Source organism: Brachyhypopomus gauderio, chromosome 7 (genome assembly GCF_052324685.1).
Source record: "Brachyhypopomus gauderio isolate BG-103 chromosome 7, BGAUD_0.2, whole genome shotgun sequence".
NCBI classification, from domain to species: domain Eukaryota; kingdom Metazoa; phylum Chordata; class Actinopteri; order Gymnotiformes; family Hypopomidae; genus Brachyhypopomus; species Brachyhypopomus gauderio.
In genome coordinates, this window is record NC_135217.1 from 8,247,519 (window position 1) to 8,271,140 (window position 23,622).

Below are 23,622 nucleotides of genomic sequence, written 5' to 3' on the forward strand. Positions count from 1 at the left end.
TGTTGGTTAGAATACTAGACATCGTCCACAAGGATATGTCGTTCTGCCTGAATCCCATTAGTAGCCTATTTACTTTAATTTCACCCTAAAACACAATAATCTCACATCTCTATGTCCCATCCTGCGTCCTTATCTGCCCTCACAGCTCGAGCACGTAGAAACGCATCTACCGTGTATTTCATAACCTACCAGGGTTCACTAAAGTAACAGGCATGGAAAAGGAACAATAAACGGTCTCCTAATATTAATGAAGCATGACTAAACCCCAACGCAACTCGGAGAAGTATTGCATAAGGAGGTGTGGTGAGATGTGATTGGTCCTGCATCTCTCCGGGTTCTGGTGAAGACAGAGGGACTCGGAGGAGCGAGGCAGAGCTTCCTGGTGCAGACTGGACAGTGTGTGAGATCCTCTAACAGGTTGGTGGTGTTTTTTTCTGGTCAGGTCTGAAGAATTGGCTGTTCCTGGATGATATGGGCTGTTAGGCGCAGATCGAGCAGTGGTCGGGCGTGCTGATTCACTAGATAGAGAGAACGGCTGATCCAGCCTGCTCACCCGGGACAGTGCTGGTTTGGGTACCGTTAGGCTGCTGGCTGGTAAACCTGACTAACTAGATGGTTACTAGTCCAACACGGCCACGTGTGTGTGAGAAAACGTGGTTAGTTCGGGTTATCGGGCCCATCGGCTCCTCCGTGGCCCACATGTCTCTCACCGCGACGTTAGCGTAGCGAGGCAGTGACATTAAATGTTGGCGAATGTATTCGGCATTAGTCTGTCCTTAAAGCTCAAATATTCTGACCAATACACAAATAACGCAGTTAAATGAGCGTTTATTTAAAGTACATTATTTATAAGTGAGTAGTGATGTCATATCTGTTGGACTTGCGGGAAAGTGAGTAAGCGTGCGTCACGTCGCATCACCGTCCGTGCAGGAAGATTCAGTTATTTTATAAAATGCGTGTCAAATGTGATTTTTGTATTTAGTATGTGAGTATATTCGTACGTATGTTGACTCATTAAATTATTATTTTTAATTGTTTGATCGTTTTATTGTTTTAACGTCCCATTCGCGGTCCTCTCGAAGTAAACGCTGCTTGTGTGTACCTCAGGTTATTGCAGCTTTTGACGGAGTCTACTAAAAGTGAAGGAGATGTCTAAAGGCACGGTGGTCCTGGCGTACAGCGGCGGGCTGGACACGTCCTGCATCCTGGTGTGGCTGAAGGAGCAGGGCTACGACGTCATCGCCTACCTGGTGAGCGAGCGCGCTTCACACCTGCACGTGCTCGCTACCTGTCGCCGCGACAGCTCCGCACACCCCGGTGGTGTGAAGTTCGGACCGTGCGGGTTCGTTTTTAGGGGCGCACTGGTTGGCTAGGACGGTGAGAATTCACACGAGGCGTTTTCACCTGTTGCATCACTACCCTGTTGGGCTAATAAAATGGGAATTGAGAGGTTTCACAATAGTTTTCATTGTTGTAGCGTTTTCTTTTTGTCTTTTAGAATCACACAGCGGGCAGCAGAGAAAAGTGTGTGTGTGTGTGTGTGTGTGGTGTCCATGTCAGCACTAGCTGTGTTTTCTGTTCCCAAATCCCAGCTGCGTGCTGGTTTGCCCAGAATAACTTGTGGCCTGACTCCACCAGAAAACCCTGAGAACAAAAGAGTTGTTGAGCCCACAGCAGTGAAGAGAAAACGATAGTACGTGTAGACGTGAGCTGCGTGTAACAGTAGGTCTCTCCGACAGAGGGTCTCGTCTTACCGAGTTGTCTGTAGTGCTGGTGTTGCATCTTCACCTGGCATAATTGTTCAATCACATTTTAAAGAGGTAACAAAAGGCATATCGGTACACCCATGTTTACCTGTCAGGAACCTGTCTGTTTGTTTATTTCTGTGTTCTTTGTTTTGATTTTGTTTTGTTTTAAGTCTGGTAAAGATCTGTGGTTATTGTCAAACAAAACTGAACAATTATGCTGGCATCACAGAAATGTGTGTGTGTAGTCACAGTGTCGGCACTAGCCGTGTTTCCTGTTCCCAAATCCCAGTCGTATGCTGGTTTGCCCAGAATTACTTGTGGCCTGACTGCACCAGAAAAACACCTTCCTGAGAACAAAAGTCATCAAAGCCTCTTTTGAAGTGAGGAGAAAACGATGGTATGTTCAGACGTGAGCTGCGTGTAACAGTAGGTCACTCCGACAGAGGGTCTCGTCTTACCGAGTTGTCTGGAGTGTTGGTGTTTCATCGTCACCTGGCATAATTGCGTCAGTCAGGTTTTTAACAAAAGGCATATTCAGTTTGTCAGTACACGACATTTAATATCCACATGCCATGTTACCCTTTAAGTTAGGTCCTGTCGGTTTATTTCTTTGTGTGTTTTTTGGTTTGGTTTTGTTTTGAGTCTGGTAAAGGTCTGTGGTTGTCAAACCAAACGGAACTCTGCTGTTCTGTCTCTTGTCACTAATCTGGTTATGGTTCCCTCAGTTCCCGTAATGGCTTCTGCTGTTTCTGTAATGCCCCTCTTCCTGAACTGTTCATGCCAAACGCAGTAAATAGGACTCGTCTTTGGACACTGCTGAAAATGGGTGTTTGCATTTGTACTATGCAGCCCATCTAGTGTTTGAACCTGCCTTGTGTCTTAAACTTTAAAACATTAAAGGTATGGTTTCACCAACCCATTGGCAATTGGCAAACACTGGGTAAAGCTTGAGCATTTATCCTGGGAAATATAGCTCTTTAATCAAAATTATTTTTATTTGATTTAATAACGAATTAAAGATAAGTGTGTGTATGTTTGTGTTTTACATCAGTAAAATTAACATGATGACCTGTGGCACAATAATTGGGTAATTGGGTGAAACTCCACCATTGAGTTGTGAACAAAAGGTGCTGTTGATAATCCAGGAAATATTTGTGGTTAATGTTAACCGGTACAGAGCAATTGTGGTTCCGTCTTCCTTCAAATATCTTGTAAATGATTCACTCTGTTCCCGTAATGGCTTTGATCCTTCCTGTGCTGCCTCTCTTCTTGGGCTGTCCATGCATGGTTTTGGACCAGAACCTGCTTTGCTAAAACATCATGTTAAAACATCAAAGGGATCCAAAACAATAATTGAAACCTCACTGAAAGATCTTCACTCTAAATTTCACAAAGCCATTAGCAATGAGCAAACCGTTTAGGTGGACTTGGTGGACTTGTTTACAATAACGAACATGGTGTACTTTGCCAGTGTCCTTTGTTTGAGTTGGCACAGGTGCCGATTTGGCACAGCCACCGAGTCCTAAACTTTGGACCTTATTTCCCCCTTCCTTCAATCTTCTCTTGTGATGTGACCTTGGGTACAAGGAAGACACTGCACAAATAATAAAACAATATACATACACACAAATATAAACCAGTTTCAGGGTGTGTGTGTTCACACACACAAACGCATATGTTCACATGCACAAATATAAACTGGTTCTCTAATTACCACATCTTGATCTTTTTCTCTGTAGGCCAATATTGGACAAGATGAGGATTTTGATGCTGCCCGGAAGAAAGCAGAAAAACTGGGAGCCAAGAAGGTGATGCAGACCCTGTCCGTACTCCTCTAGAATAAACTCCCCTGAGCGCTGTCCGTACTCGTCTAGAATAGACTCCCCTGAGCGCTGTCCGTACTCGTCTAGAATAGACTCCCCTGAGCGCTGTCCGTACTCGTCTAGAATAGACTCCCCTGAGCGCTGTCCGTACTCGTCTAGAATAGACTCCCATGAGCGCTGTCCGTACTCCTCTAGGATAAACTCCCCTGAGCGCTGTCCGTACTCCTCTAGGATAGACTCCCCTGAGCGCTGTCCGTACTCCTCTAGAATAGACTCCCCTGAGCGCTGTCCGTACTCCTCTAGAATAAACTCCCCTGAGCGCTGTCCGTACTCCTCTAGAATAGACTCCCCTGAGCACTGTCCGTACTCCTCTAGAATAGACTCCCCTGAGCACTGTCCGTACTCCTCTAGAATAGACTCCCCTGAGCACTGTCCGTACTCCTCTAGAATAGACTCCCCTGAGCACTGTCCGTACTCCTCTAGAATAGACTCCCCTGAGCACTGTCCGTACTCCTCTAGAATAGACTCCCCTGAGCACTGTCCGTACTCCTCTAGAATAGACTCCCCTGAGCACTGTCCGTACTCCTCTAGAATAGACTCCCCTGAGCACTGTCCGTACTCCTCTAGAATAGACTCCCCTGAGCACTGTCCGTACTCCTCTAGAATAGACTCCCCTGAGCACTGTCCGTACTCCTCTAGAATAGACTCCCCTGAGCACTGTCCGTACTCCTCTAGAATAGACTCCCCTGAGCACTGTCCGTACTCCTCTAGAATAGACTCCCCTGAGCACTGTCCGTACTCCTCTAGAATAGACTCCCCTGAGCACTGTCCGTACTCCTCTAGAATAGACTCCCCTGAGCACTGTCCGTACTCCTCTAGTATAAACCTATCTGACCCTGGCTGCACATGGCTTGCTTCAACCTGTGCAGGTGTTCATAGAGGATCTGCGAGCGGAGTTTGTGGAGGAGTTCATCTGGCCCTCGGTGCAGGCCAATGCCATTTATGAGGACCGGTACCTGTTGGGCACCTCTGTGGCCCGGCCTTGCATTGCCCGACGACAGGTTCAGATCGCCCAAAAGGAGGGGGCCCAGTTTGTGTCTCACGGAGCCACAGGAAAGGTGAGCGTGTGTGTGTGTGTTGAACCTTTGACATCCATCCAGAACCTACAGGTGATATACCCCTATATATCCCCCATATCCCCCTAGTAATCACTAGTGTGTGTGTGTGTGTGTGTTCTAACTGCACAGATGGGTTAAAAGCGGAGGACAAATTTCAATTGCGGTGTAAAAATCACAATTGACAAATATGGCACATTTACACATTTACATTTACATTTTTTATACAGGCAGGTAACTCATGAGGAAAAGGTTATAGGAGCCCCACACTGAACGGTGCTCTCTGTAGAGATGTTCTGATCAGTCAGCTGCAGTGCAGGGTTACAGGTCTCGCCTCCCCAGCTACAACAGAGAAGACGACAGGAAGGGGAAAGGGAGGAATGGTGGAGAACAGGAGAGGGTGGAGCGGTTAGTGAAAGAAAAGCAAAGGAACGGGTAGAGAAATCATTAAATCTGGGTTTGTGCGTGTGATAAATGTACATCAATTATCTTCCATGAAGAAAGTTCATGATTGTGTATCACACATGGTTTTGGTGTTGCTTTTCATTTTTTTGGCCACTAGATGGAGACAAATATTTCATTACAGGCCAAGGGCCGTTTCCAGAACACAGATTACACCTAGTTCTGGAGAGGGAAAAGTCAAATGTTTTTGTCTGTCTGGTTATTTATTTATGGATTTTTTTTTTCCATTTGTAGGGTAACGACCAAATTCGATTTGAGCTGACATGCTATGCGCTCTACCCTGAAGTGAAGGTGAGCACTGGAGACTTTATTGGGGCTTGTGCTGTCTATACGTTCTCCACATCGCCTCGCATCATGTTTTCACTCCGTGTGTGTTTCTCATCAGATCATCGCCCCGTGGAGGATCCCAGAGTTTTACAACCGTTTCCCAGGCAGGAAGGACCTGATGGAATATGCAGGGGTATCGTATCCATAAAGACTTGTACATTCTGTCCAGATATAGATGGATGTTGGAGCAACATTTGATGAAATGACAATGCTGAATTATTTTATCCAGCAGGACCTACTAAAGAACTGCGTCTGGTTAATTACGGTCTACAATTTGCCAATTTGTCATTTATCTTTAAAAGACCCCAAACCCCACTGAACTGAACTGAAATGTATGCTGAAATACCTGCCATACCTCTAATCAGACAACACTGTTCTTCTGTATTGCTGGGAGTTAGACAAGCTTTTGGCCACTAGGGGGGTTCTTTAACTATTTCAGCATGCTTCTCTGATACTCTTGGGACACACCGATACCTTCCACAGTCTTCAATCAATCAATCAAATTTTATTTATATAGCGCTTTTTACAACAGTTGTTGTCACAAAGCAGCTTTACAAGTGCCGAGTCCTAGCCCCCAGTGAGCAAGCCAAGGGTGACAGTGGCAAGGAAAAACTCCCTAGTTTTTTGCATGAGGAAGAAACCTTGAGAGGAACCAAGACTCAGGGGGGGAACTTATCCTCCTCTGGCCGACACTGGTCACCATGACAACAACAACAATATAGACAGAATGTAGACAGAATGTAAAAGATGCAATAATGTCCATTTAGACCGAAAAAGATGTAATAATGTCCATCATGGTGTAGGCATCCGGTTAGGCAGGAGGTGGCCGGCCAGGATGGATCGCTTGTCTCTCCTCATCTCATTATTCCTCAAGCAGGCGGGCAGCCATGTGGAGAAATGAAACAGGGAAAATTAGCTCTGTATGAGGACATATACGGGACAGGTAAAATTATAAACATTTCTGGAGTGTGGCAGCAACTCCGGCACTAAGTTAAATTATTACAGCCTAGCTAAAAAAAGGCAGAACCAGAAGGTAACATAGGCTTGGGGGCATTCTGAGACAATGGCATCCGTCCACTGCACTGTCAACAAACTTGAGTGACCACGAGCAGTGACGGGATGACAGCACCAGCACCCTAGTCTACCATAAAACCCTTCGTCTATGAACCCCTGGATCTGTACCTTTATCTAAGGGGGATATTAATTATCAAACGCTAGACTAAATAAGTGGGTTTTCAACCTAGATTTAAAGATTGTGACTGTGTCTTGGTTCTTAAATCCCCTTCAGGGTCCTTCCTTTTTATTATTTTTTAAAATAAATTATTATTTTCTTAAGATGCTCTGAATTGTTCAAATAATTCTCATTATCGGAAACCCTGATGTTATTAGTGGGTCACTTTCTGCATCTGGTTTCAGAAACATGGTATTCCTGTTCCCGTTACCCCAAAAGCCCCCTGGAGCATGGACGCTAACCTCATGCATATCAGGTGAGGTCTTGCATCCGAACACCAGAGCACTGGAGACACACCTGAGTTTTGGATGCTCTGCCTTATTTCTGACTGCTATATTGGAACATGACATTGAATTACAGTGAGACTAGAGAACAGCTTGAGTCTTGTTGTACTAAATGTGGTCTTCTCTTTCCCCACAGTTATGAATCTGGAATCCTGGAAAATCCCAAAGTAAGAGACCATCACCTGACACGAGCTCTCAAAAAAATAAAATGAAATTTGAATCAATTTAGTAAATATTCACATTTGGGAGTACCGGTATGCTATTTTTGTATTTTATTAATTGCAAGTGAAAAGCAAACGTTGCAGATAGAACTGAGAGGCGATGCACACTATCTGCGCTTGTTTGCTTGGGCCTGGGGGTCGTCCCAGCTCTGGCCGCAGCGTTCAAATGGCGCGTTCCCTCAGAGTGGGGCGTCCACGTGACCCCCGCTCACCTCTCCCCAGCCCCCCCCCCCGGCCTTTGTGTCTGCCCTTTCTGATGCTCCCCGCTGGCCCCCGGACGGGCCTGGGACAGACACTGACCTGTCCTCACGCCGGCCCTGGCTAATTCCTGATTTCATGGGAATCGGCGGGCCAGCTGGGCCTCCTGGCTGGCCCGCGCGTTGGGGATGAGCATTGTCCCCCCCCGTGGGCCTCAACGTGGGAGGGGACCCGTTTCATGGTGACACCGTGACGCTGGCATGTCACCATTAACAGTAAAGTACAAAGATCTCAGTCATGGAGACGTGTCATGAGGAGAGAGAGAGAGAGGGAGGGAAAGAGTGTATGTGAGGGAAAGTGTGTGTGTGTGTGTGTGTGTGTGTGTGTGTGTGTGTGTGTGTGTGTGTGAGAAGCTCACCTTACTCCCGTTACACATGTGCCTAGTACCCGTCACGTTTCTATAGGCTGTTTGGTATTACTGTACTGATGAGAGAATTTAGATGGAAGATCTCCTGTTCTGTAATAATTTGTGAACTATTGACTAAATGTTTGTAATAATGTTGTTGTAATAAACACAACAGCTTAAACAACCCCCTCTGCCTTTTCACATCCGACCCCAGATGTGTCCTGCAGCCAAATTAGACGCCATTAAAATAGCACCTCTGACCAGTTAAAGACCCGCCGCCTGTCCTTTAACCCCTGGTCTTAGAACGACCAGGGGACGCGTATGAAAGGGAGACGACAACGACATCAGGATGTTTGGTAAACACAATGAGACCTTTGGTGTGACTAGTTGCTCTGAAGCATCGGTGAGAGGAAGCGGGCGTGTCACGGGGGTTCTGCAGCACGGCAGACGGGCCTTTGTCCCGAGGCAGCGCTGCTGTGTGTGGTCAGCGTTTCCGCAGGCCCGACTAGAATCGCTCTGTTCCCCTTCGTTAATGCGGACTGGGTCACGCGTGCGGTGGCGTGGCCCAGGCGGGCCCGGTACAGTTGTTACCCTGCCGCTGCTATGACGGTTACAGGACAATTCACAGTCTGCTTTGAACTAGCCTCCGTCTGACCGGTGGGTTTTGATAGGGTCCCTACTGTTTGCTTTTCCCAGCACGTAGGGTCCTTGCAGGTCCCTGTGTGTTCTGTGTGTTGTGTCCTGTGGTCTACTGGTGTGAGGTGTGCTTAACTGGTTTAGCTACCTGAATCAGAACACAAAAATAACAACGGTAATAAAGGCAGTGTGTGTGTGTGTGTGTGTGTGTATATGTCATGAACACTGTTCCTTTATGTAGAACAGTTGTTGATTTTCCTGGGGGATATCCAAGCTGATGGTGTAGAAGATTTCTGACCCTTCACCTTTAAGCCTGAGGTGAGCATTAGAATTGACAAATGATTCTAATGCTCTCAGTCTGTTAACTTCTTGCTTTGAGGGGATTTGGGGGGGGGGGGGGTGTATTTGTTGCGTTCAACACTTTTGAACATTTAGTGGCTTTCCAGAAATTGGCTATATTTTAACCGCAAGCTGGTTTGTGGTATTGTGGGACCCGTGTGTGTGTGTGTGAAACGCATACACAACCCTGTGTTTGCGGATGCACAATGTTGCTCCCCAAACGTTTCTGGTTAGAATGCATCCCGTCCCCCGATCACATCACCCCCCCCCAGCCCTCAATTTACCATCACCGTGCACCAGATAGAGAGCAATAGTCAATTTAAACGTCACTTCCAGCTCAGTGCCCCAATGTGGACGCTGCCTCTCATTCCTGTCCCTCCGTCCGCGCCTGGTCCCGCCCCTCCGCTACCGCTCCTGTCGTGCGTTCTTCGCTCTCCTCCTCTCCCTCCCTCCCTCACTTCCCGCTCGGGGAGGGGGGGCTTTGATTGAAAGGCAATGAAGCAGCTAACGTGTGGAAAGTGAGAAATTTACTGGCTCCGAGTTCATGCGACGGTGGTCTTTCACGCCAGCGCTTTCAGCCGCCCCCGCGGGACAACAATACGAGCGGGAGGGGGGCGGGGGGCCCGATAAAGAGCGGTGCAGCGGAGACGAGGCAGGCTGCGGTTCACGGGCCATTTGCCACCAATGCCCCCCCCATCCCACCCCCGGCAGCTCCGCCCCCCCCCCCCCCCCGCCACGCCCTTTCGGGAGCATGCGGCCGGGCCTGGGCCGGCGACGGGGTGCAGGAATTGAAATTCATTGATCTGGATCTGGTGGCAGTCTGTCTGTGTGGCTTTCTCTCCACCTTGTTTTTCTGCCTCCGTGGACTCTGTGGGATTTGTGCGCAGGACTCCGTGTGTGCTGGAGTTGGGCAGGGAGGGTGAAGCTGTTCGGCTCGAATGAGTGGAGGCTTCGGCCGCGGTTGTTGCTTCTAGTGAAATCTCTAACGCAATTCCAAAGGTTTACAGGCCGTTAGTCACAGAATCCTGTTTTCCCCACACGTTGTAGAGGCACCTGTTGAAACAACAACCGTGTAGTTTGAGTCCCCTTCACTGATGCATTGAACCTTCATCATTAGGCCTGTGTTGAAAAAATCGATTTTCCGATTCAGAATCGATTAGCATATGATGATCGATTCGTACGTCCAAAGATCAATTTTTTTTTTTTTTTTATTATAATAATTTTTTACATTTCCCCCAGTGAACTTTTACCCCCGTCTCGTCACTGAATTCACGTGCTCGGTCTAACTAACTGTAAAACAACATGGCGTCGGACAGTGACTGTAACGACGATAGTCAAATCGGCAATCTAAAAACAGGACAGTTTATCCAGTGTCAGTGACTATTTACAGTTAGTCCATGTCACTGACAGTTTACCCAGTGTTTTTACAGTTTAAAAAAGTTTGAAATGTTCTTGTAACGTTGGGTGCAAGGCGATGGACGAGACAGAATCCTTTGCACTTTCCAAATCGTTACGTTTATTACATTTACCGAAGCGCAGACAGCGCACATGAAACACATTTACATAGAACATGTGTGACTCAAACAACGACAAGCACGGGACGCTGCGCGAATGCACATTTAAGTAGACAAACCCCACGTGACGACGAGCCACAGTTGAGACGGATGAACACAAGACGCACCCGCACCCACGGAGATACACAGACGAGTAGACGCAGACGACGTAAACACACAAGCCCAAACGGGAGGGGTCGGGGTCTTCAACGTGACAGTTCTGTTCTTATATTCTCACTTTAAAGAAAAATACATTTTATGAAAATGTTTACATTTTATACTTTCAGTTTATTAAGTGTGAGCACTTTAAAAATAAAAATGCATTTGGTAGCAAGAGCTTTTGGGTGAATTCTTAATTATTTCAATCATAATAATAATACACTGGTTAGTGTCCCAGTAGGAGTCCACTGTTGCAGATATAGACACCTCAAAGATGTCCTCTGTTTATTGTCCTGGATTACCTTTCTTGAAGGTAGATTTATGATTACCCTTTTCACCAGTCTTCCAGCCACCAGTGGCGCAAAAAGGGGGCATGCAGCGTATGCGACGCATAGGGGCGCTGCACTAGAGGGGGCGCCAAATCGATGAGATATAATATAGATGGATGTATCCGTCTTACCCCCGTCAACAACTTTAGTTCGGGGGGCGCCGATAGTATGTTTGCATACACCTCAGAAAGTAAGTAATTGCACCCCTGCCAGCCACCAGTAACTATTTGCCGATTAATATCGATATAATACTAGTTTTAACATGTTGCTTCTGTAAACAGTCAGGAAACGGCTCAAATACATTTTAATAATACTAAACCCTGAATTGGATTGAATCGAATCGATTAAATCTGATTAAATCGAAATAAACCTATTCTTAATCTTCGGAATCGGATCGATTCTTGGAATTTGAATCAATACCCAGCCCTACTCATCATTAATTAAACATGACCCGAGGAAGGGAAACGTGGGTGGTGTACCAGAGAACGGACGTTTTGGTCTGGCGGTCGAAGCTGCCCGGTTCAGGTCAGGCTATGGACGTTCCTCCCTTCCAAAATGTATGCTTGTATTTCGGTTTTTGAGTTCAACTTTACCTGTCACAAACTTCAGATGCCTCAAATGGCATTCTTGGCATTCAGGGGTTCTTACTGCAATTAGTCAGAAGTTCTCGGAGCCTGATTTTTACTGTGAACACGTAGCATCGAATCGTTTCAGGACGGCCTTCCTCCCGACACTTGCTTATCGTTTGATCTTGTGACGGAGAGCAGCGATGTGGAAAATAGCGGAAGCCCCGCTGGGCGGTCGGCTCCGCCGTTGAGTTAAAGGTATGGCGTGTGCTGCTCGTTTGGACACGAGATTAGTAGTTCCAGAGCGATGCTGTTTGTCTGGTAAAGGTTTCCATTTAAATGCGCCCAGTAGTTATTTTGCATAGTTCCCCTGCAATTTGCTTCAGCTCCCGACGCACGGTGTCTGCTGTGACGACGTAATGTCGGGTAATTGGCAGGGGGTGTCGTCGTCCGACACGAGACCCCCCACCACCGCCTCAACACACCCACCCACTCGTGAGGGAGAGAGAGAGAGAGGGAGAGAGAGAGAGAGAGAGAGAGAGAGCCTCCACGCTCTGCCAAGTGGAAGTGGCATGAGTTGATTTCCCTTGTTTGTGGCACTCTTCTGGAAACATTTTGCTCAAAAAAAAAAAAAAACAACATCAAAAAGAAAGTGTTTTGAACCGTTAGCAGGCAAAGCCAGTGAGGAGATATGTGTGTGTGGTTTTTATTTTTCTTGGGGGGGATCTCATGGACACCCCCAAAGGTGCATGATGGATGTGATGAGAACAGAATTCAGGTTTTTGTTGTTTTGATCGTTTGTCTCTCCTTTTCTGCAGAACCATGCTCCATCTGACCTGTACTTAATGACCAAGAGCCCTGAACAGTCTCCCAACACACCAGATGTACTGGTGATCGAGTTTAAGAAAGGTAGGTGTGTGTTGGTGTGCGTGTTGGGAGCTGGACCTCTGTTGCGTTCTGATCTTGATTAATGAAGAACCATGTTGTGACCTAGACTCTGTCTAAACCCCACACCAGCACAGCTTAATCCTGTGGGCCCAAAACTCCAAACACCCCGACCCAACAAACATTGCTCGTGGCTGGTTTTAGAAAGCTGGGAAGGAACCAGTGATGTTCAGATGTTTGTTTGGGCTTCCAGGGGCATCCAGCGTTCTCACACAGGCCGCTCACAGCAGGGTTGCCAGCGTCCGCTGAAGAATGTTGGATAGGTGGAGTTGATCAAAGAGAAACGTAGCCGAGGTTAACGGTTTTATGCAGCGTTTCAGTGAGAAGGCCTCCCTCTTGGGCACAGTCCACATGACTAACGCTTCTTTATGTCGGAGCTGCAGTTTCTTTTGCAGTGTTTTTGATCACCTGATCTTGATTGGCTACATTAGAACAAACCCCCTGAAGTTACCCACAGCTTTATTTTTTGGTTGGGGGTTTTTTGTTTTCTTTTGGTGGTTTTTGTTTTGCCTTTTTCTTTTTGCAGCTGAAGGGAAAACTGTCCTTTTTTTTAAATAACCAGTTCCTTAGACACAACCGATGCTGGGGATTCTAAGCACCCCCCCCCCCTTTCCCCCCCAATACAGAGTTTTACTAAACAGGATTCCAGTGAACTGGTAATGTGATTGGATCAGACAGTGAGGTCATTGTGCTCTTTTTAGCCCGTCTATGATCCTTTCTGAAGTGCAATTAGTATTCATAGGTATTTCAGCCTCCTCCTTTTAGTGTCCATGAGAAATGGTGGTTTACTGACGCCCACCAAATTTGCTTCACCCTCCCTGCTCCAGTAATAAAACCGAGGGGGGGGGGGGGGGGGCTTTTAAAAAAGCCTTTATTCTTCTTTTATTCTATTTTGCTTTCTCTGCTCTTTCTCATGGCGCCTTTTTCTCCTCGTCCTTTTCCATCCCGCCCCTGCCCTCCTTTTTTTTATAATTTTTTTCCGCCGTCCTCTCCTGCGCTCCGAGGACCGGCCGGAGCGCGAGGTGGAGCGCGAGGGGAAGAATGCGGAGCGTTTTAATTTTTCCTACAACTGTGTCTTCTGCACCATTGTTCGCTCTCTCGCTGCCGTTCTTAGCGGAGGGAGGAGGAGAGGAGGGGAAGACGCTGATGAATACACTCCCGTTTTTGAAAGGCCGCAGGGCGGGCCGGGCCTTGCTGGGCTGGGGGGGGGTTATCGTCTTCCGAGAGACTCCCGCGTTTCACGCCGTGGCTTAATTTATTTGAACTTTTAATCTAATTATTAACTCTTTGGGGGGAAGGCGTGCTTTGTCGGGCGGGCGAGGCCTGCACTTTGGGGGTGCCCCGTGCCCCATCGGGCCTGCCCCCGCCGACCGGGAGATGGGAATGGGGCAGCCGACAAAAGGCCTTGTCTGAAAATATTTTGTCAAGCCCTTTTTATATCGTGTCATTCTAACAGGGCTTTTACACCCACGGGCGAGAAAAGGGCAACCTGAAACGCTCCATTCCAACGTGATTGGCAACTGTAAGCATGCTAAATGCTAATGAGGCACCCAGATGCAGGAAGGGGGGGTTAAAAACTTTCCACACTTTTTCTCCCTCAGTTTTCCCCTTCAAAAGAGCCCCGTAGCCCTCTACTCTCCCTCCACCTCTCACCACCACCACCACCACCTTGGCCACCCTAAGCCCCACATCTCTTCTACCTTTGGCCTGAAAGTCGATTACTTCAGACTAGGGACAAGTGGCCTTCTGACAGATTTCTAGGAGTTCAGGTGTTGCTGGCGTGAGGAGATTGTTGGACCAGGAGTGTTTGGCTCCTCCCTCTGTACCCAAAAACGGCAATGGACAAGTTGCCCTTTGATTGGACAAACCTATCAGGGCACAGATGTCATTCAGAACTGTTTATGGCTTTTCTATATAGTCCATTTTTCTTAAATTTTTGCCACTCTTGCATTCTTTCACACTCGTTCTTGCACACTCTCCCTCTCGTAAATGGAAGGTGTTTGCTCAATAGCTGGGGTGTGAAATTTAATTACTGAATGGCCTGTTCACAATTTCACAGCCTTCAAAGCAGTGAAACTGTTGAGCGTATCTGTGCTTGCTTCAGGATCCACAGAGGTAATCTAGCTAGCCCCGCCTCTCCTCCCCAGACACGCCCTCTTATCCTTTGCAGCCCTGTGTTTTAATCTGGGTGCGTGATCCTCAAATCTGCCGTCATGTACTTTAATTGAAGATACATGCTGCCAAACTCTGTGGCCAACGACCCCTGAAGCTCCTCTTGCATAATTCGTGCTGGGTTGGCCCACATGGCCTGAGGCACTAAATGAACACTAAATCTCCCTGCCAACTCTTATTTGGAACATTCTTAAATCCAAATTTAAAAAGATCCACTAGCGTAATTGTAGCTTTAGTACTAGATATGACTCGTGTGTGTGTGTGTGTGTGTGTGAGTGAATGCACACATTTTCACTGACAGGTGTGCCGATCAAGGTGTCCCACGGGAGTGATGGTACGACCAAGGACACACCTCTGGAGATCTTCTTGTATCTGAATGAAATCGGGTGAGTTACGACAGCACTGGAACAGTGGTGGGTCTGTAGGTCATGACTCTAATAGGCTCTCATACGTTTTACATTTAGAATCCACCACTGCTGGGGGCCTCTCGTGCACCAGAGGCCATTGAGTGGCCCCCAGAGTCCTGTACTTTGTGCAACTTTAGTGAATTTTCATGAGGAGCTGGGTTTTGACCAAATGGCTGTAAATTTTCTTTTTGTATTCAATTATACTGTACACTTGTAAATGCTATTTATGCAAAGACCTATGAATCCAATGTGTATTATATATAAACAGTGATGGCTTGGTTACCTTGAAAAAGTAATCCGATTACTCCTTTAAAAAGTAACTTAGTTACGTTACATATTACTTGCTTTTAAAAGTACCTACGTTAGATTACAAGTTACTTTAGTAGTTACATTCAGCAGCAAAATGAGTTTTTCCAATGGTCACTTTATTGGAAGTGCATTTTTAACAGTAACAATGTATGTATCTCCTGCTGTATGTGTTGCTGTGTGGAATTATTTGGAAATATATTTGTAAACGTAATACCAGCGAACTATTCAGTCAGACAGCTATTTGTGGTGAAACAAAATACCATTACAATTTCAAGCATTTTAAGTAGGCTATGTTAGCCAAAATTTCAGCACTTTTCAAACCTGGAACTCAAAGCAACATTAAAATTGGTCAGGTAAATGTTCCTTCCCCTGTTTTTGAGGGGTGTTTCTTTATGCTACCACATATCGTTACGGGAGGACACTGCACAGAACGACGTGAACGTGCTCGCGCTCTCACAGGGTCGTGCGGAGTCGAGCGCTACGGTCAGACACAAAAGTTGAACTGAGCCAAGAAGAAAGCAAAAATATATAGTTTTACTAAGGAAAATAAAAATAGTAACGCACAGTTGCTTGGATAAGTAACTTTAATCTGATTACTGGACTGGAAATAGTAACTCATTATATTACTCGTTACTGAAAAAAGTGGTAAGATTAGAGTAACACGTTACTAAGCAACTAAGTAACACATTACTGACATCACTGTATATAAATACAAATGTTTATGGGTCATTCATAAAAGCTGATGTAAATTTAATTAAGAAAAGTGTAGTAAATCATCCCTCAGTGTTCACAGGCTTTATATCAAAACAGGCCTTTTAAAATGGCAGCCAGAAGAGTGTGTGTGTGTGTGTGTGTGTGTGTGTGTGTGTGTGTGTGTGTGTGTGTGTGTGTGTGTGTGCGCGCGCGCGTGTGGTAGTAGTAATGTCCATTTTTTCCCCCCCCCCACTCAGAGGAAAGCATGGAGTTGGCCGGATTGACATTGTGGAAAACCGCTTCATTGGGATGAAGTCCAGAGGTACTCCTCTACCTCCTCCTCTCACACCTCCTCTCCCTCCTCCTCTCACACCTCCTCTCCCTCCTCCTCTCACACCTCCTCTACCTCCTCCTCTCACACCTCCTCTACCTCCTCCTCTCACACCTCCTCTCCCTCACCCGCTTCCCTCTGAGCTCCTTCCTCACCGAGATCATGGAACGCTTCTCCCAGTTCTGGTCCCGGCACTGTGGCGGTTCTGTCAAACTCCTTCCCTACAGTCTCGTCGGAGTCCCACGTGTGTGTGTGTGTGTGTGGGTGTGTGTGTGTGTGGGTGCCTTGCGTGTCTAGCTGTCCTGTGTCACTTCTGAGTGACCCCTCACCCCTGCATGTCCCTCTCACAGCTGAGTGTCGGGAACAAATTGAAATGTCCTCTTTGTTTTTTATCAAATGTGTACCAGTAGACACTGTGACAGCCTATGTTTATAACAAAGCCCCAAGAAGAATATAGTGAAGTGAGAGATTGTGTGTGATGTTTATTATTTTTTTAGATTTTAGGGACAGTGGGTTATCCGAGTGTTGATTTGGAAATGAGACTCTGACAGTTGTCTGCAGAAAGGTACCGAGCGCATGTGGTCTCCATGCGGGCGGTCCTGTCGCCATTAGCTGAACCTACTGCTGCTGTTGCATGTGCTGTCATGGCTGTCCGTCCAGGTGGGTGGAGAAGTCCGGTCAGGAGAGCGGCCGGTTCTGATCCACGTCACACAAGCTGCCTTTTTTTTTACGTCTGGCACTCTGGCGACTATGAGGTGTGGTGTGTTGACAGAACCCCTATGCCACCTCAAACATGTTCTTTTGAGGAGATTTTTAAAAAAATCTCTTTTGTGAGAATCGAGAAGTTGAGTGTCCTGGGACGTTCATGACTAATCGTGTCTCTTTCTGATTACACCACGTGTGTTAAAATGAGCTACCAGCTGCAATCAGTTAGTCCAGATAATTACAGAAGTATCACAAAGCATTATTGTTTATTACCATTTGTCTTAATAAATCTGTGTTGAGACTCTTACATTTGAGATTTCTAATGGTAATTGCTGTAACTAATAGTGAATCCATGCAAACAAAAAATGTCTGGGTCAGTGTGTAACATTTTGAAATGGGTTTTATTATTATTTATTTCGTTTTGTTGTTAAAATAGTTGCTAATGTTTTGCTGTAATCTGATTGCAGTATTAGAGTGTGTGTGTGTGTGTGTGTGTGTGTTTTTAGCAGCTTGGTCTTTTGAACTGTTAAAACCTGGTTTTAATTCCACTCTGCCTAGGAGTTGGGGATCTCTGCTCAGATAACACTAAGAATGCTAAATTGCCTGTCACAGTTTAATCTTACAACCTCACAGCTACCTGTGCACTCGCACACATACACAAACCCACACACACATGCACAAACCCACACGCACATGTACACACACACACACACACCCCACACATCTTTTGTCTCTTTCCCTTTCTCTCATTTTTGCCCTCTCTCTCCCTTTGTGTGTGTGTGTGTGTGTGTGTGTGTGTGTGTGTGTGTGTGTGTGTGTGTGTGTGTGTGTGTGTGTGTGTACACACACGCACAACTGTTTAAAAGAATAGTACTTGCAAATCAGTGGGCTTTTGTCTGGGTAATCTGTCCTTGCTGTTCCTTTTGGGAGCTTAACGCAGGGAGAGTTATCAGATGGCCCTGGGCCTGGCCCTCTTAGCTCTGCCTGTGTCCTCCCTTAAACCTGCGGCCACCGCCACTCCTGGCTGCTTAAGAGATCAGGCTCCTGTCTGAAGTCCTGTTTGGGCATGAAGCAGCGTGCTCATTTAGCTCTGAGCCTCTGCTGGCATTCGGAAAGTTCAAACAAATGCCCTTTTAGTCTGTAGAATGAAAAGATTCTTCTGAAAGTCATGTTCTGAGGCATCACTTGATGCACGAGTGAGCCTTGCGATGTCTGTGATCGATTGGTCTTGTCTGGAATCGCGCCTGGTCCTGTCCAGTGGAGAATGTGAGCGCTGGTGTCTGAGCGATTCCCCCCCCCCCCCCAACCGTCCTGTGGCTCTGTTGAGCTGCCTTCAGTCAAAAGGACAAACACAAACTGAAATCTCGTCGGCTACACGGATGACGCCGTTGTGAAAAGTTGGCGGCGCACTACTGAGTGATGGCTTCATTTCTGTGCAGGTTAAAAATCCCCCTGTGGCTGGGTCACACACACACACACACACACACACACACACACACGGGGCATATAAATTGCAGAGCAGGAAGGGCCGGGGCATATCTTGACGGACGAGGGCCGTTACCCTGTAATTTTGTCTCATCAGAGTGTCTGAAGTGGTTGAGGTACGGCGTGTTGGTCACTGGAAACGCCGATAGTCCTCGCTGGACATGCACGCGTGTAGTGTCCACCGCACATAGCTGCACTCCACCCAACGCCCACGCCCCTCCGCACACAGCCGCACTCCACCCAACGCCCACGCCCCTCCGCGCACAGCCGCACTCCACCCAGCGCCCACGCCCCTCCGCGCACAGCCGCACTCCACCCAGCGCCCACGCCCCTCCGCGCACAGCCGCACTCCACCCAGCGCCCACGCCCCTCCGCACACAGCCGCACTCCACCCAGCGCCCACGCCCCTCCGCACACAGCCGCACTCCACCCAGCGCCCACGCCCCTCCGCACACAGCCGCACTCCACCCAGCGCCCACGCCCCTCCGCACACAGCCGCACTCCACCCAGCGCCCACGCCCCTCCGCACACAGCCGCACTCCACCCAGCGCCCACGCCCCTCCGCACACAGCCGCACTCCACCCAGCGCCCACGCCCCACCGCACACAGCCGCACTCCACCCAGCGCCCACGCCCCTCCGCACACAGCCGCACTTCTTTGACGCACTCGCACGTTTTCGCGTTTTCTGGTTCTATTCGCGTCGTGTCTCGTTTTCTTCCCTCGAGGTGAAATGCAGTGATGCGTCAGGTGAGTTTTAGAACTTCATCTCCGCCCCCTCACGTTGGGCCCTGCCTGTCGTTTCCCTCTCCGTCAGGTATCTATGAGACGCCGGGAGGCACCATTCTCTACCACGCCCACCTGGACATCGAGGCCTTCACCATGGACCGGGAGGTGCGCCGCATCAAACAGGGCCTGAGCATCAAGTTCTCCGAACTCCTCTACAACGGTACGGAGCACTGCACTCCCAAATATGACAGAAATTACCTTTTTTTTTAATCAATCTCTCTCTCTCTCTCTCTCTCTCTCTCTCTCCCTCTCTCCATTGTCCTATTATTGATCATTCAGCACAAGATAAATTTTAGTTTGCACCTGGCCAGGTAAACACACAGCGACAGATGCAACATGAAGATAAAAAAAAAACTGTCAGCATAGCATTTAAACCTGTTCTTAATCAATATACACTCCCATATATCTCTCACTCACACACACACACACACACACACACACACACACACACACTCACTCACTCACACACAGAGTCTCTCTTCTCCCCCCTTTCTCTGGCTCAGGTGTGATAATCTCTCTGTGGCAGGTAACAGCAGGCAGCTCTCTGGTCTGGCCCTCCATTCTCATAATGGGATTTGGCCCCATTAGTGGCTGATTACAGATCAGCCCCCCCTGCAATTAAACCCGCGCAGGAGGGGGGTGGTACACCTGACAAAGGTGTTAACAGCAGGGTGCGAGAGAGGCCGATTAAACTAGTTAGAGCGCTACGTTGGGGAAATGGTGGAGGACGGAGCCGGGCAGGGTGTGTGTGAGGGTGTAGGTTAGTGTGAAGTTAGCCATCTTTGAGGCCTTCAACCGTGGTCGGTCTCTAGCAACGCTGTGGTGCCTGACATGGGTACAAACACCCCTCCTCCTACTGTTACAACTTTGTTGAGGATCGTCCTCTCGCGTTATACAGTCACGAAAGAAAGATCCTAAGAAAAACTGTTATTTATGCTGTATATGTGTTGTAATTGTGTTATACATGTGATGGGCACTTAATTTCTGCTGTTGCTGTATAAAATCCATTGTGTATTTTTAGACTAATGGCTGGTACCATCTCCATTCCCCTGTTGCCAGGTTTTTGGTACAGTCCAGAGTGCGAGTTTGTGCGCCACTGCATAGACAAGTCTCAGGAGAACGTGGAGGGGAAAGTTCAGCTGTCCGTGTTCAAAGGGAACGTCTACATCCTGGGAAGAGAATCCCCCAGGTCCCTCTACAACGAGGAACTCGTCAGGTAACGAGGAGGGGTGTGTGTGTGTGTGTGTGTGTGTGTGTGTGTGTGTGTGTGTGTGTGTGTGTGTGTGTGTGTGTTGAGGGTCTCGTGTCCTCTTGCTCAGCTCACACCATGTGTAAAGAGAACAACCAAAATATTAGGTGGACATGGCCAATTAGAAGGTGAATCCAACGTTTCATATTCACTCGTCTTTCACATTCGTTCGTCTCTTTCCTCCTCTCTCTTGTCCTCTCCTTCCTTCTGCCTCGTAACTGTGGAACAGTGGGTGCACTGTCAGCGTGCTGACCTCTGCGTGCCCTCGGGCAGAGCTCGGCTCTGACCAAAGCGGAGTCCCCATATGCCTGCGTCTTCTGCTAATGGCCCTGGTGGCGGTGGGAGAGGTGTGCGTGGTCGGGGTGGGGGGAGCGGCCCGTTTCATGCCGATTTAAGCGTGGAGACGGGTGGCTGAAAGGTCGGCCCCCGTGGGCCCCAGCCGGCTCTGCTCCGGGGCCCTGCACCCGGGCCGGTGTTGGGTTGCGTTGTTCCCTTGGCGCACGGCCCTCTGGGTATGAATGAGAAGCTCATAAAGAGAGAATTGTTCCTATTTCTGGGAAAGAGTCGCTGTGTCTCTGCCTCTCTCCCTCACCCTGTGGTGACTCAACAGGAATCAGTAAATGGTGTCATTAGCACAGTGGTGTTCCCCACACGCCATATTGATCCAGAAGAAAAGTCACAATGTGGCTGTCTGCCGATTACAGAGACATTTGTACAGACAGCTGTACGTACAAAGACGCACTAGGACATAGATGCGTGTACATGCACAAAGAAGAGTAAGAGGTCTGATTTTTATGTACTTTGCTGCATTCAGCAAACTGTGTGTGTGGTGTGTGTGTGCATCTTCCCCTGCTAATTTCCAAATGTTTACCTTATTGTTGGGGTTCTTGTTAGCAGTGTGAACATGGCACTGTCCTCCCAGTGAGCAGCACCGCACCATGATTTTGAACGTGCGGTAATTGTGCAATGGAGACAGCAGAGAAGAGCAGTGAGTGGAGACCTGGTGGGTGAAGAGGAGTCATGTCTGCCCATGTTGTGGTTATGAGGTTTCTGTAGGGCTGGACCTTCACAAAGGTGTCAGAGGAAAGTGGCCAAAAAACCAGTCAGCCCCCTCCAAACCCCCAGACAAGGGCCTGTGTAAGCACATCTACAGCAGAAAGAATGAAACTGAAGGGGCCAACCCAACAGAGTTTACTCAGCCGCATCTTCTAGGTCAGAGGTTCCCAACCTTTTTGCGACTGGCAGCCCACTTAACCCACCACAAAACGTTCCAAGGCCTGTGCGAAATTTTAATTGACCTTTTTAAATTGAAACAAATACTGGGTCTTGACTGCTGTGTTTCCTGAGTGTTGGGTTACGCTTGGCTTTCTTTGTCAGAGATATGATTACCGCTTGTGGATGGTCCAGCGTCACGATCTTTTATTGTGAAAGAATGTAATTTTTTCTCTATGCAAGACTCATTCAAGACTATATATCTATATATATAAGACTTAATATCACTATCACAATAACTTGCTAATTCATCAGGCTTTGGCAGTCATATGGCTGTACTGTTGCAGACCAAGCAGTGAACTTGAACTAAATTGTTTTTGAAAATTTGCGTAATGTCACATCTGTAATTGTTGACGCGTCTGTGTGTATTTGAGGCGTTTCTACTTTGCGGAACACGCACAAAAGAAAAACTTGGCCAGCGGCACCCTGGCAATACCACTGCGGTCCACTAGGGGGCTGTGGCCCACAGGTCAAACACCAGCGCTCTAGGTCTCTCTGAACTGCTCTTCCTTTAGAGAGAAACTGGCCTGGTGCCAAACGGGTGTAACACATCTTTTGTGCTCCCTCCCTCAGCATGGACGTGCAAGGCGATTACAACCCCTGTGACGCGTCGGGCTTCATCAGGATCAACGCAGTCAGGTGGGTGGCGTCACGCCCACCTCGTACGCTCTTCCAGGTTTTCGTCGGCGTGTCCGTCTGATTCCCGTGTCCTCTCTGTTTGTCTAGGCTCCGGGAACATCACCGACTGCAGGGCTTGAAGCAGTGAAGACCCAGGCTCACTCCACCGGCCACACTTACTGTTGTGTTCTGGCTGTAACACTCTAATCAAACTGCTATGTAGTACGCTTTGCCATGGCTGCCTTTCAGAAGTTGTTATTAAAAAAACGTTAACAACCCCTTCTTGTAGTAGAGAGATACCATCTCTAAATCCCTAAATTTTGAGTGAACGTTCGTTATTGGTGTTCAACTCTGTCTTCAGTCATACTGCACACATTCTAACAGTTTGTTACATTTCATTCAAAAATTTAAAAACATGGAACATAAGACGTTTGTTTTACGTCGCTCATGTCCAAATGGCTCAGGCCATGATTTTTGTGGCCGTTTAGGGTTAGAAGTGAAAGTGATCTGCTTGGCTCGTGAGGTGGCTTTTTAACCTGGAACAAAACAACTACCCAACAGTTTCATACACTTGAATAGTGTTTTTGTGCCTTGTTCTGTCTTGTACACTTGTGTCTCAAAGAGTAGAGCTGTTATAAAGATGTGCATTCAAACAAAATGATGTTTGTGATTTGTATTGCTTAGGCAGGCCGTGTAGGCTTCGAGTCGCACTAGATAACGTGTGTGTGTGTGTGTGTGTGTGTAGAGAGAGAGAGAGAGAGAGAGAGAAAAGCCTAATTATCCATGAAGTACCCGTGGTCTCACACACATATCCAGACAGGAAATTACCACCTGAATATGACGCCTTTTTTTTTTTTTATCCATCAATATAAGATAACCAAACTTTCACAACTGTTCTTAGTGATATAAGCAGGGCTTAATTTGTAAATCAAACTTTGCCGGAACGCAAGCGTAAATTGTTACACTGGCGGTATAATATTTTGCCGGCTCGAGGCAGAGTTCCCGGAACGCATGCTTCAAAATTAAAGAGTTCCCGGATCCTGTTCCTGCAGGATCTGGCTCAAATTAAGCCCTGAATATAAGGTGGTGTTTGCCTCCATGGGTGTTGAGGCAGAGGTTCCCACATCTTCTCATCGTTGGAGATCTCCACACCACAGAGCTCCAGAATGGCTTTGGCAGCCCACACACGCTCCTCCTTCACGTCTTTCCGTAGACGAAGGACGTACGCACGTCTGACGTGACTCACGTGTCCC

The 23,622-nt window shown here is 47.6% G+C and overlaps 1 protein-coding gene across 2 annotated transcripts; it reads left to right on the plus strand.

Annotated features, from left to right (window-relative positions):
- The first annotated feature begins 261 nt into the window (after window positions 1–261).
- Window positions 262–23,027, plus strand: ass1 (argininosuccinate synthase 1). 2 transcript variants are annotated; one of them, XM_077011423.1, is made up of 15 exons: window positions 262–417; window positions 1,108–1,250; window positions 3,488–3,556; window positions 4,501–4,689; window positions 5,383–5,439; window positions 5,534–5,608; window positions 6,892–6,962; window positions 7,127–7,157; window positions 12,216–12,306; window positions 14,816–14,900; window positions 16,181–16,245; window positions 19,259–19,390; window positions 20,290–20,446; window positions 22,325–22,390; window positions 22,478–23,027. In XM_077011423.1, exons 2-15 carry the CDS (start codon window positions 1,149–1,151, stop codon window positions 22,515–22,517), a joined length of 1,230 nt encoding a protein of 409 aa, XP_076867538.1. In that variant the 5' UTR covers window positions 262–417; window positions 1,108–1,148; the 3' UTR covers window positions 22,518–23,027. The 2 variants fall into 2 exon arrangements, with proteins under 2 accessions (XP_076867538.1, XP_076867539.1); XM_077011424.1 differs by lacking the exon at window positions 262–417 and adding an exon at window positions 962–985.
- Window positions 23,028–23,622: the final 595 nt, after the last annotated feature.